Source organism: Lipotes vexillifer, unplaced genomic scaffold (assembly GCF_000442215.2).
Source record: "Lipotes vexillifer unplaced genomic scaffold, Lipotes_vexillifer_v1.1 scaffold853, whole genome shotgun sequence".
Classification (NCBI taxonomy): Eukaryota; Metazoa; Chordata; class Mammalia; order Artiodactyla; family Lipotidae; genus Lipotes; species Lipotes vexillifer.
The window spans coordinates 1324089-1336279 of NW_006792734.1; the positions used below are offsets into that span (position 1 = coordinate 1324089).

The 12191-nt window shown below is 33.5% G+C and overlaps 1 protein-coding gene across 7 annotated transcripts in view; it reads left to right on the plus strand.

Annotated features, from left to right (window-relative positions):
* The window catches only part of DLG1 (discs large MAGUK scaffold protein 1), a 296591-nt gene that overhangs the window by 109421 nt on the left and 174979 nt on the right, over window positions 1-12191 (plus strand). Inside the window, exon 1 of one of the 7 annotated variants that reach the window (XM_007465858.1) lies at window positions 7333-7885. The exons of 4 other annotated variants lie outside the window; for them this stretch is intronic. In XM_007465858.1, coding sequence (XP_007465920.1) covers window positions 7652-7885 — 234 coding nt within the window. In that variant the 5' untranslated portion in view covers window positions 7333-7651. Of the gene's footprint in view, window positions 1-7332; window positions 7886-12191 lie in introns of those variants that run through there. 2 more of the 7 variants (XM_007465857.1, XM_007465856.1) reach the window with 2 other exon arrangements.

Genomic DNA, 12191 nt, shown 5'->3' on the forward strand with positions numbered 1-12191 from the left:
AAAAATTTAGACTCAATATATATCTTTTACCCTCATTTTGAACAACATAAGAACCTTAGAACACTTGAATTCTAAACACTCCCTCCTGCTTTATATGCTGTTCTTATCAGCCTATGCCTATTTTCTCTTGACTGAATTAATAAAGCCTATTTCTTACTTTAGTCGAAAAACCTTCCCAGGTATGTATAATTCTTTTGTTTCTGATATTTTGAATTTTTGATGTTTATGATTGTTACAAATTATCCAAAGCCAATTTGCACACACCCAACTCCTCAGTCTTTTGGTGGTTGTCTGGTAGTTCTGTGTGTATGCAGGTTCTGACACAGGCAGACATTTAAACAGACAGTGAGCCACATAACATATTGTATATAGCCTCTTTAAATGTGATGAAGCCTCAACTTTTGTTGTTGCATAAAATGCTCACTCTAGGCAAATAAAACAATATTCCAGAGACCAAGATTTTGTTACCCAGAATTTCCAGGAATCTTAGGTATTAAACCTTAAGGTGCCATCTCTAAGGGTATAAGCCTCTTCAGAGTCTTTCTTTCCCTTATGCAAGGGTGGATTGTGTCTAATTTAGCCAGTCCATATAACTGAAATACAATGGATTTCACCAATGAAAGCCCACTTCATTCATTATGATAATTGGCAAACTTTTGGTGTTGATCAAAGATTAACATAACAAAAATCTTATAGCAGCCATTTACTTTATAATTAAATGTTAGCTGACCAGTCTAGGAATGTTAATTCCTGATTAGGACAACTGACTGTCCATAGTAATGGTTCTCAGTTGTGGTGGGATATCGGAACCACCTAAAAAGGTTTTAAAATTTATATCTGAGTGCCATCTCCGAGATTGTGGTTTAATTGGTCTGGGGTATAGTCTGGCTTTGAGAATTTTACAAGTTCTCCAGGTGTTTCTAGGGGATAGCCACTGTTGAGAAGTACTGCACTATACACATACACATATTTCTTTACTGTCTGTCTTGAAGTATTTTAAAGTAAATTTCTGACATCTCTTTATTTAATCCTCACTCTGCAGTGAGACTTAAGTGTTTCTAGTTATTGAGTGAGAAAGCATTATTACTTTTTTAAGATTCTCACTTGCTTCCTTAATTTGACGCTTTTTCCCTTGATTTCCTTACCATAAGAGAATTAAGTGAATTTTGCCTGATTCTTTCGGTATCTGCTTTAAAAATGCTCTTGTCCTTTGCATACAGTTAATTATTACATGTTAAAGGATTATGTCTCCCTTAGGATTTCTCCCCCCCAGGGCTTTTAAAAGACAAATTTGATGGAGACTTATTTAAAGGAGTATGTTATTGAGATTAAAATATCCTTTTACTAACAGTTATAAAACACATCTTTTTCACAGTTTATCTTTTCTGCAATTGACATACATCTTATAGTTGCTGGTGTTATACTATTGCCTTAGTGCAGTGGCAGTTTGAGTATTTGTATGCAAATCTTTGACAAATTTTGGTTAAGATCAAGAAAGTACTAGCCTCAAAGCATCTTAGTGTACTGTGGTAGTAATTCAGCTGGTCTCATTGAAAAGCAGCTGGATCTATCCATCCTTACATGCCATTCTCTTGCTCCTTTTCATTTTGTTTTCTTTTATTCGATATTAACAACATCAATCTCTGAAACAGTTATAAGTTTCTGATGCAAATAGGTAGAGCAGTTGGGTATCATCATCGTATTCCCCCTTTGGCTTGCTGACTCTCTGATTAGGATTTTCATTTCCAGTAGAAGAAATTATCTGACTTCTCCTTCATCTGTTTCTAAATCATACTTTACATCTTACTGTTTTAAATGTGAGTTTTTTCCTATTATAAACTTGTTTTACACATTTCCCATGTTAAATTTTTTAAAAACTTGATACGTAACATTACATAGTATATTGGTACCTTAACTTGCTGAACACTTCTGGTCTTCGCTATTTGTTATTTCCATTTTTACTAGGTTTTGTAAAGAAGGCTGCAGTGAATCAATCATTTTGGGGCATAAAAAGTATGTTTGGTTGTTTTCTTAGGATGGATTTCCAGAAGTCAAATTACTGGGTCAGAAATATTGATAGGCTGGACTTTTGACAAACTATATTCTGATACAATTGTAATTTAAGAATTATTAAAGCTGCCCCATTTGGGGTATTTCTTCCTGCTTCTCTTATCTCATGCATAGATTAAAATTTGAGGAGTGAGCATAGGATTGGGGTAGTGTAATAGCAGAATGGTTAGGATTACTTTAACTTTCTGTTAGAGAACGAAATATTTTAAAAATAACTTTGTTTTGACATAAGAAGGCAAGTTTTAATGTTTTTAAATTTTTTTTCAAATAACTGCAAAGCTTTTAGGAAGCTCAGCAATGGAATATATTTTATTTAAAATATAAATAAGATTAGCAGTCTTTTTTTAGAGACAAAAAAGCTAATATAAGGAGCTTTTCCACTTTTATAGTATTGTGGTTTGGATTGAAGCAAGTAACTGTTATACTATACATAGAACTCAGTATATGAATTATTATTTTTGTAATTTGAAAAATTATCTTTGAATAGTAGCATTTTGCTGAGTAGAATGTAAATTAGGCACTGCTTTGTTCTTCACAGTTCTTATAAAAGCTAATAGAAAAATAAGATTAATAGATGATTGCTTTAAAAATCAACAGAATATTTTGTTTATCAAATAACATGCATTTAGCATTTATTAAACATCTATGTTAGTAAGTTTGTTAGGCTTCAGTGACTGGTATTTTTTATGGAGAGATAGTTATAACACAGTATGATGTAACATGAAAAAATAAAGAGAAGTTAAATTCTTGAAGTATTGTAAAAAAACAAAGTTGATATTTGGACAAGGTGTTGAAGGATGTATACAATATGCTAATTCAGAGGAGAAGGCAGTTACTGGAGAAAATAAGTACAGTAGGAGGGTGATAGTCTGAGGAGACTGTAAAAATGCAGAAAAGTTCATTATATTGTAGTTGGTGTTTAGGATGGTTGTTAGGAAATGAGGACAAGGTGTGAAGGACCTTGATCCTGAGCTGATGAGTGGGCTTATGAAGGGTTTGCCACCATGAAACATGCTGTGAAATAATCTGTCAGGGTCTTGTAGTGCTAATGCTGATTCTCATTACTGAAGTAATGAATGAAGTAAGATAGTGATTGAAAGTTACTTTATTCAGGCCTTAGCATAAAACATAAAAGTAACGATGATTTGGACTTCCCTGGCGTCCAGTGGTTAACACTCCGTGCTTCCACTGCAGGGGGCACGGGTTTGATCCCTGGTCAGGGATCTAAGATCCTGTATGCCACCTGGCACAGCCAAAAAAAATAAAGTTTTTTTAAAAAGTAATTATGATTTAAGACTCTAAAAGGGAAAGTTTCTTGCCAGTGCTAGACAGTTTCAAGAAAGAAATTGGTGATATAATGGTGAAAAACTGTAATGTGGAAGAAAAGGACAGACACAGTGGGTCAATTCTTGTGGTATATGAAAATCTTTAAAAGTAAGCTTCAATTTTAAACAGTTCTAAATATAGTAGTATGGTACTAATAAGAACAGTGTCAAGATTCCTAAAACTGAAAATGATCTAAGAATTAGGAAAAATGGTCAGAACAGTAAATTGAACAAGTAAACAAACAAAACCTCAGCCTTTTCCAAAATAGATTTAAATCTAGATGAAGTGACAAGGGTGACATGGCTTAGTGTGGGATATTGCAATGGTCATTGAATAAAAGAGTTCATATTTTGCTTTTGTCTTCAATGACGGAAAATTATGTTTAAACTAATATGTGCAAAGTAAATGTAGTTACAAGGGGCTTGAAATTGAAGACAGAACAGGGTATGAGAACAGATAATTATTTTAAATAAGTGTATCTTCTAGCCTGGACACATTTCATCCAGTAGTACTGAGAATACTATCAAATGAAATCACCAGCAGCAATTGGTAGTTTTTCAAATATTGTGAGAAATGGAGGTAGCAGAAGAATGGATATAAGCAAACATATGCCTATTGAACTAAACGCTACAGGAAGAGAATCTTTCCTATTTTGAGTGAATACTGAGTGCTTTGTTGAAGTCAACTTTGTTTTTACAACTCTGGAATATATTAAAATACTTTTGAATTTTATCTTTTTCGGATGACACTGGAGTACTAAGTTGAGCACACAGTTTGCATACAATTTGACCACTAGATGGCGCTCATACAGAAGCGATTTGTATATATATGATCACTTTTTTCTAGATAAATAACAAATCTATGTTATCAATCTTCTTAGTCTTGTCGTAGTACAGCTGCATGTTTTGAAATTTAATAGGCCATATTATAAAGATAAAAAGGTAAGGAAAATGCTTGTTGCATTTACAGTACATTGGCTTTGTGGTTACTTAGTAATTTTTTTCCTAATATTTTAGAGTTTCAATATTGTTTTTCCTCTCATCCTGCAACCTTTTAAAATTTTTCACTAAAATTACTTAATCATTGCCTTTGTTACTATACCTGAAGACTTCTGGGTTTATTTGCAAGTTTGGAAAAGGGTACAGATAATTGAGGGCCTATCCTATATAAATTTTTGAACTGTCTTTACTTCCATTTAATGTTATAAAATAAACATTTCTAACAGTCATAAATTTTTCATAATCATATTTAAAGTATGTAATCACTAAATGGATATACTTAGTTTACTTATGCTTTCTCTTACTGTTTAGAGTTCTGCTATAGATAATATTATTATCATTCTGTGAAAAAGAAAAACTGTACAGAAAAAAGAATGTTAAGTGCAGAGTATTGCTCAGTGGTAGAGTATTTGACTGCAGAAAGAAAATGTCCATTCTTTATATATCATATTAAAATCTTAATAGTGTTCTTTTTGGTGATTTAAACGTTGTGTAGTATTTTTTAAAATTCACTATTTTAAATAGACTTTCCAGGTTCTATAATGAATTTAAATTTTGGTTTAATGGAATAGAGTTTATATTTCCGATATGTGACATGGGTATGGTTATTCTAAAGCAGAGATCAGTGAGGAGTTGGTTGCCTCTGCTTCCCAATCAAATCATATGAAACCAATTGTGATTTAGGTACATATATGGTTTTGTATGTGTGTGTTGACTGTTGCGCAATCGATGAGATGATCCTAGATTTCCGTAGCTCAGGTAATGGGACATTTTCATAAAAAAGCCTTTCTCAAAACTCAAAGTTGTTTTCTTGATGTCAGTGGATTTGAATAGGAAATTTATATATTGAGAAGTATTTCTTCTCTGTACTCGGGATATATGGGATGGAGCGTTCATCAACTTTCGATTGTTCCCAAGCTCTTTGGCTCTCTAGCATAAGAAATCATTGTATACGAATGGCTTACTGTTCCATCTGTGTTGGTACTATTTGCAACTTCAGTAGAATATTTGCATTCAACATTCATTTTCAGTATCCTTATCCACGACTTCCCTGGTGGTCCAGTGGTTAAGAATCTGCCTTCCAGTGCAGGGGACGTGGGTTTGATCCCTGGTTGGGGAACTAAGGTCCCACATGCCACAGGGCGACTAAGACTGTGCACCACAACTACTGAGCCCGCGCCCTCTGGAGCCCTCACGCGCTGGAGCCTGCATACCACAACTAGAGAGAAGCCTGCGCACTGCAACAAAGACCCAGTGCAGCCAAAAGTTTTTAAATATCCTCATCCTTACAAATCCAGAGTAACAGAATCTGTATAAATTCTAAGGTTCCCCCTCCCACCCTGGCTTTCCATTATATGCAGATCAAGACACATATTTCGGGGCCAAACCAATTACTAGAGCATTTGTATAAACCACACTAATCAGTTCTTTATTAAGTACCTGGTTCATAGTAAAATTTATTTTTAGGAGGTTTTATTTTTTTTCTTTTAGAGAGGATTCTTAGTTCTCTGTCTACCCTTAGTGTTTTCCTCTAGTCCCCTACCCCCAAATAGATAAGATCAATCTGTGTAGGGCCGTAAAGCTGCCAGCTACTGTCTGTACAGTTCTTGGGAAGAAGCAAACTTTGCTATAATCTGTCACAAAACATCTTACTTCCAGAAGTCCCACATGACTCTCAACCCTTCTTGGGCATGTGTTTGTATCTTAGAGACGGAATCATAGAGACAGTGTTCGCATCTTTTCTTGCCAAATCAGGATGTGCAGTAGTCCTAGAGGTTGTAGTTTGCCAATGCTACTTTCCAATAGGCTGCATTTAGTTGGTGCTGGTAAGCAAAAGCAAGCAAGATTTTGTTGGTCCTCATTCATGGCTGAGGTTGGGGATTATGATGTACTTATATCAACTTAAAAATTGAATTACTCAACTATTAGTAAGTTATCAAGTAGCATTTTTATTCATAAATGGTTTTTAATGGCGATATGTTGTGTTATATACTAATGTAGCATAGTATTAAGAGGACAGACTTAGGAATCTGTGGTTCTCAAACTTGAGGGTGCTTAAGAGTCTCTTAGGAGGGCTTTTCAAAAATGAAAATTCCCAGATCTCCCTTACCCCTAAAAATTCTGATAGGAAGGGGATATCAGTCTGTATTTTTTTTAACCAGCACCCGAGGTCATTCTGAGGTGGACTACTGTGTTGAGAAACACAGACCTAGATATTAGATGTTAGACAGTATCTATTTAGCAATCAAACAGTATTATTTTTTGAACCAGAGTATTATTTTATGTCATGTTGGATAAAATATGTTTTACTGGCTATAAAACAAAAAATTTATGTTTAATTCTTTTGCATTTTTACAAATTCATAACTTGGTAATCTTAATGTTTATAACATATGAGAGAGATGATGCTGATAATAGCACTTTTTTATCACAAAAGTCCCAGAAGCCAAATACTTATTTAGCTAATGATTCTCTTTCTGTCTTCAGACTCAATTAATCAAAGCATTTAAAACGAATATGTTAAATAAAATTACCAAGTTACATTCCAAATGGATTTCTCTCTGTCATTAGATCCTCAGAGTTTAATGTAGATAGTACCTTTTAAAACCTTAGTGCTATTTAATGTAAGTGCCTTCCTGATGTAGAAATTTATATGTGAATAGAAAGATTCCTTTAGTAAAATTGTTTTAAACAATCAGAACTGTCGGCAGAGAGAATCCTCTTGTATTTTTAAATTCAGTTCATATTTATAATTTATTTAAGCAGCGAAGATGCCATTGGATTTTACTTCAGACTGTGATTGAAACTTGGTAATCCAGGGTTTCTCCACCCAGTGGATTAAATCAGGCAGCCCCAAAGGGTCTTGGTAGTCCAGTGTTTATAACATCCTTCTTTACCTGCTAATCGACCTCACTTCCTGGATTTCAGTCCGTCTAGTTATCAGCTAACAAAAGAACAGCTTTTCCTGCAGACGCTGGTGGAAAAATAATCATGAGAAAGAAAACCACCTTATGTCATCTTTTTTGTCTAGAAATATAAACTCAGCCATCATACAGCTAACAGGTACAGAGGGAAGATACAAGCTCTTTCATGGGAAGAAATTACAGAGAAAATGAGCATCATTTCTCAAGGTTTTTATTTTCCCTGATCTACAAGTGATGCTGCTGTAATTCTAGCTGCAGTTTTTACCGATCATTCACCACTCAGCAGCTGGTAGAGAAGTAAGACTGCTTGGCAACCACCTGCAGGGCTGCAGAGATGAATTACATTTTCGGGAACAACACACTTCTGTACTCTCGCGCCAGTCGAGGAGGCAATACTAGCTCTAGCCATGGTTCAGTAGGCCCAAAGCAGAAACACTGGGCGAAAAAGGGCTCATCAGATGAACTGCAAGCTGAGCCAGAACCTTCACGCTGGCAGCAGATAGTTGCATTTTTCACTCGAAGACACAGCTTTATTGACTGCATCTCGGTAGCCACCAGCTCCACCCAGGTAACATACCACTTGTTGAAATTATTTTCGGTTCATGTTGCTTTGCAAAAATGTATTAGTATAGATTTCTTATTATTAAAACATAGTCTTATGCCCTGAAACCTTGGATACACAGAAATGTATGTTTTCAGTCCATCTATGCAGGTCTTTAGCGTGAAAGGGGAAACAAAAATATTTTCCCTTTTGCTCTTATGTAATGCCAAAGAAAACAGTCTCAGATTTTGTTGAATGACTTCTCTAAAAATATAAAGCCATTCATACATAAATTAAAATGTAAATTAATAATGCTTGTCTCCTTATTTTCAGATTGTGTTAAACGCTATAAAGTATGATGTTTGACCAAAGAAAATACCTGTTTGTATAGCTTTTTTATGTCATTAGATAACCTCAGGAGATTGTTATAGTAAAGAAACAGAAGATAATTTGAAATATTTTTATTTTCTAGTGTTTTGAGTATAGATTAAACTGAATACAGTTGGCTATTATATATACTAATATCTTAAAATTATTACATTATGTTTTATTCAAGGGATTTAATGAATCCTTCCATTTCTATAAATATATTATCTAGGGTTAATTGGAAAGCAGTAAACTTGTGTAATTACATGATTATAGGAATATTTTATCAAATATTCAATTGACAGTGTAAAGAGCTGAGCAAACACTAAAAGTCCTCAAATTAAAAAAAAAAAAATCACATAAAACCACTTCTTTTTGAGGAGTGAGTTTTAAAAATATAAGGAAAATATAAAGTTAATCATAATTTGAGTGAAATACCTATTATTTGGTATTAAAGGAGGGTTGGGGGGATATTTTTATTTTAAAACATGTTTTTAATAGATATTCAACTTGAGTAAAAATGAAAGCATGAGAATTAGTCTAATTTAAAAAACAAGGTGAGAATGCTTTTTGTCCTTTAAATTTAAATTAAAATGTATACACATATCTTAGGGCCTTTTAAAAATAAATTCCTTTAAAACCATCTTTTTTTTTTTTTTTTTTTAGTAATTAGAAGCAGCACAGCAAGTATAAAGTAACTGTCAACAGTTTCTTCTTGTTTTTGGTTACTAGAATTTTCTTTCAATAGTTTTTATTTTTAAGTAATGTCACATTTCTTAAGTAAAAATATTGTACTTGTTTTTGCTTAGATGTTTGAGAGGAATGGAATTACTGGGCTAGGGAGACTCATTAATAGTTTTTATGTAGGCAGTGAGGTTACTTATAATCAAAACTTACTCAGAGGCAATGATTGATTTAACTCTTAGATTGAATACTGCCCCAAGAATTTAACTAACTTGATTTTGACTACAATTACATATACCAAAAAGGGACACAGAGACTAAAGCTTAGCATTGTTATTCATTCTATGTTAGTATTAAGTGATATTTTTCCATTGTCAATAAGAAAGATCTGTTAAAAACTTCAAATACACACAACTATATGTATATATACACACACAACCAATGATATATAATTCATCTTGTAAAAGGCATACAAATGAAAGACAAGCAAAATAGTTTACATATAAAACTACTGAAACCATGGAATTACATTATAGTTACTTAGGAGTTGGGCCGAAAAGTTGCTATTGTATTACACTAAAATAGCCACAATTTTAATAAAAACTCTATTTGCAACTGATCCTACAAAGCCATTTAAAATTTTACCTTCCTCCCATTTGGTTCAGATCACTTGTGTATACTGAAAAATTACTATTTTTCTTTCTTTCAGCCCTCTTTCTGTTACTTATTTTGTCTTTTTCATTATCTTTGTATTTCATATCTATAAATGTAGACTTTAGGTCAGAGTTTTAGCTTTTATTTCTCCAGCTCTGGAGAACCAACATATCATTTTGCATTCTATGTTATTTTGCTCACTAATGAATTGGATATTTTATATATCCAAGTTTTTTGTTGTAACTCACTGGAATTCATTTTACAGGATAAAATATAATAGGACTGAGAAAGAATGTTAGGCGTATTTAGATTTTAGTTGATGCTAGGATACATTTTTCTGTTTCATTTACTGACTCATGGCTAGCAGTTTTATTTTGTAACATAAGAGGATTTTTATATTGTTAAAAACAAAGTAGATTAATGAAATTTTAGTTTATTGAGCATATGCTATATACCTATGAATATATATGTATGATAGTGTTTTGTTCTGTCAATGATAAATAGCAAAAGTGATTACCAGGTCTCCTGTTTCACTATTGTCAGAAATATTCTTTTCTAAGATTGGATAGCAAGATTAACTTTGAATCTAATTCCTTATAACTATGATGCATGGTACTTTTAGCAGTTTGGAGAGTTATTAAATGCAGTTTTAGTAATTTGAAAGTAATTACTTCTGATTTCATATCCCACCAGATAGCCTCTATAAATAAAAAATGTACTTTACAGATTCACGTAAATTGCTCATCTGTTTAAGATATTTGTGTTCACAACTAAGATTTTGTGTCAGATTCTATTGTAATATGTGGAACTTAGTAGGAAGTCATTAATATTTTTAAATGTTAGGGAAGCCAAGTGGTTATAAATTTCTGCAGGACCCCAGCTTCTAGGATGGGACTTGCCATGTAGTTGGTGCTCAGTAAATGTTTCTGGAATTGATTGATTAATTACCATTTCAATCACCTGAAACCTTGTTAGCTCATGGCCTTCCAAAATAATGGTACCTAACCTGAAACCTCTTGGGTACCTATATTTATTGGATTCACTCTATTGCCATCATACGTGCCTTTGATTCTTCACAGTAGCCCATCTCTTCCTCCACTTCCCTTTTCTTCCCCTCCATTCTTCAGATTTTCTTCAAGCTGCACAAACCCCCCATGTACCTGATTTCCTCACCCCTTTGAATCTTTACCCATGAAGATAACCATACAGCTTAAAGACTATGTCTAATTTTTGTCATTTGGCTGTATCGAAAAGTTTACAATATGAGGTTTTATTGTTTGTTTTTAGTGTTAAACTAAGAAGAGTTTCTTGTGAATTATTTTACTTTGGTGTAAGGTTTTCTATTTTGAGCTTCATACTACTTATGTTCTTAATTTTGAATAGTCATTATAATATAGAAAACGTGGGCTACTCATTGTCAAGCCCTCCTCAGTTCCTCACTTCAGCCTTCTTTCTGTTCTTGTATTTATGATCCTTTGATGCCAATCTGCCCTGTCCTATTTAGTGATGCAGCTCTGTTAAATCTAAGACCAATTTTTATATTCAACAGGGCTTTAAAAAACTCTAGCACAATACTTCTAGACTTTGCTACTTGATTATCTCCTAAGTGAAAGCTTTTACCTACTTGGTGATGTCAGTGTTTATTAACGAAAATAGTAGTCATATATAAACTTTGAACAGCTGTAACGTGGTAGGTCACTTCGGATGCAATTGTTCCCATGTTTTGGATTACTTCAAAATCCCTATTGTGGGGCATTATAAATATTCAAATAGAATTTCCCACCTCCCCCAGGTAATTGACATGCCAAATTAAGCTGAAAACAGCAAAATTCTCTTCCTAGGAGTGAATGGAACAGGCATAATGACTTATAATTGAAGCAGAACAATAAAATTTTAACAAGAGTGAATATTAGCCACATGAATTGAATAATCTGCTTTTTAGAGGAAAAAACTCTGTCCTAATTTAAAGTACAGGAAAACGCTGTTCAGATAGATGCCCACTGTTCAGATACCAGAAAAATAAATAGGCTAATTTGTATGAAAAGAATACAATTTGTCCTAAACAGGTACATTCTGGAGTAGAAAGGATTTAATTTTTAGAGCTATGCATTGGTTATATTGTCCCCAAATGAAGATAATAGCATCAACTTCATTGAGTTAATTGTATTAAATGATTAAATGCATGTAACACTTAGAACAGTGCCTGGAAGCTATTATTATTTTATTTTTATATTGCTTAATCTTAATAGTCTTCAACAAATTCAAATTAGATAATTAGGAATTACAGTATCTAGGATGGTGCAGTTCATTCAGACATTCAGTAAATAGTGTTGACTGAATAAGTTCCTGTGAGTGCAGGCTGTACAGTTTTTAAAGAAGCACATATCTCAACACCTTCAATTGCAGGATATAAAGGAGGGACCCCAAAGAGCACTTCAAATTCTTGGTGATACACCAATTTCCTGACCTTGCCTTCCCGCCCAACACTCCCTTCTGCAAATGCTAAACCAGTCACAAGCAGACAACTAAATTTAACTGATTATCCACCTTTTACCAAGCATATCATCAGGACATCTTAATCACTAAAAAAAGTTGAAGCCTTGGGGCTTCCCAGGTGGCGCAGTGGTTGA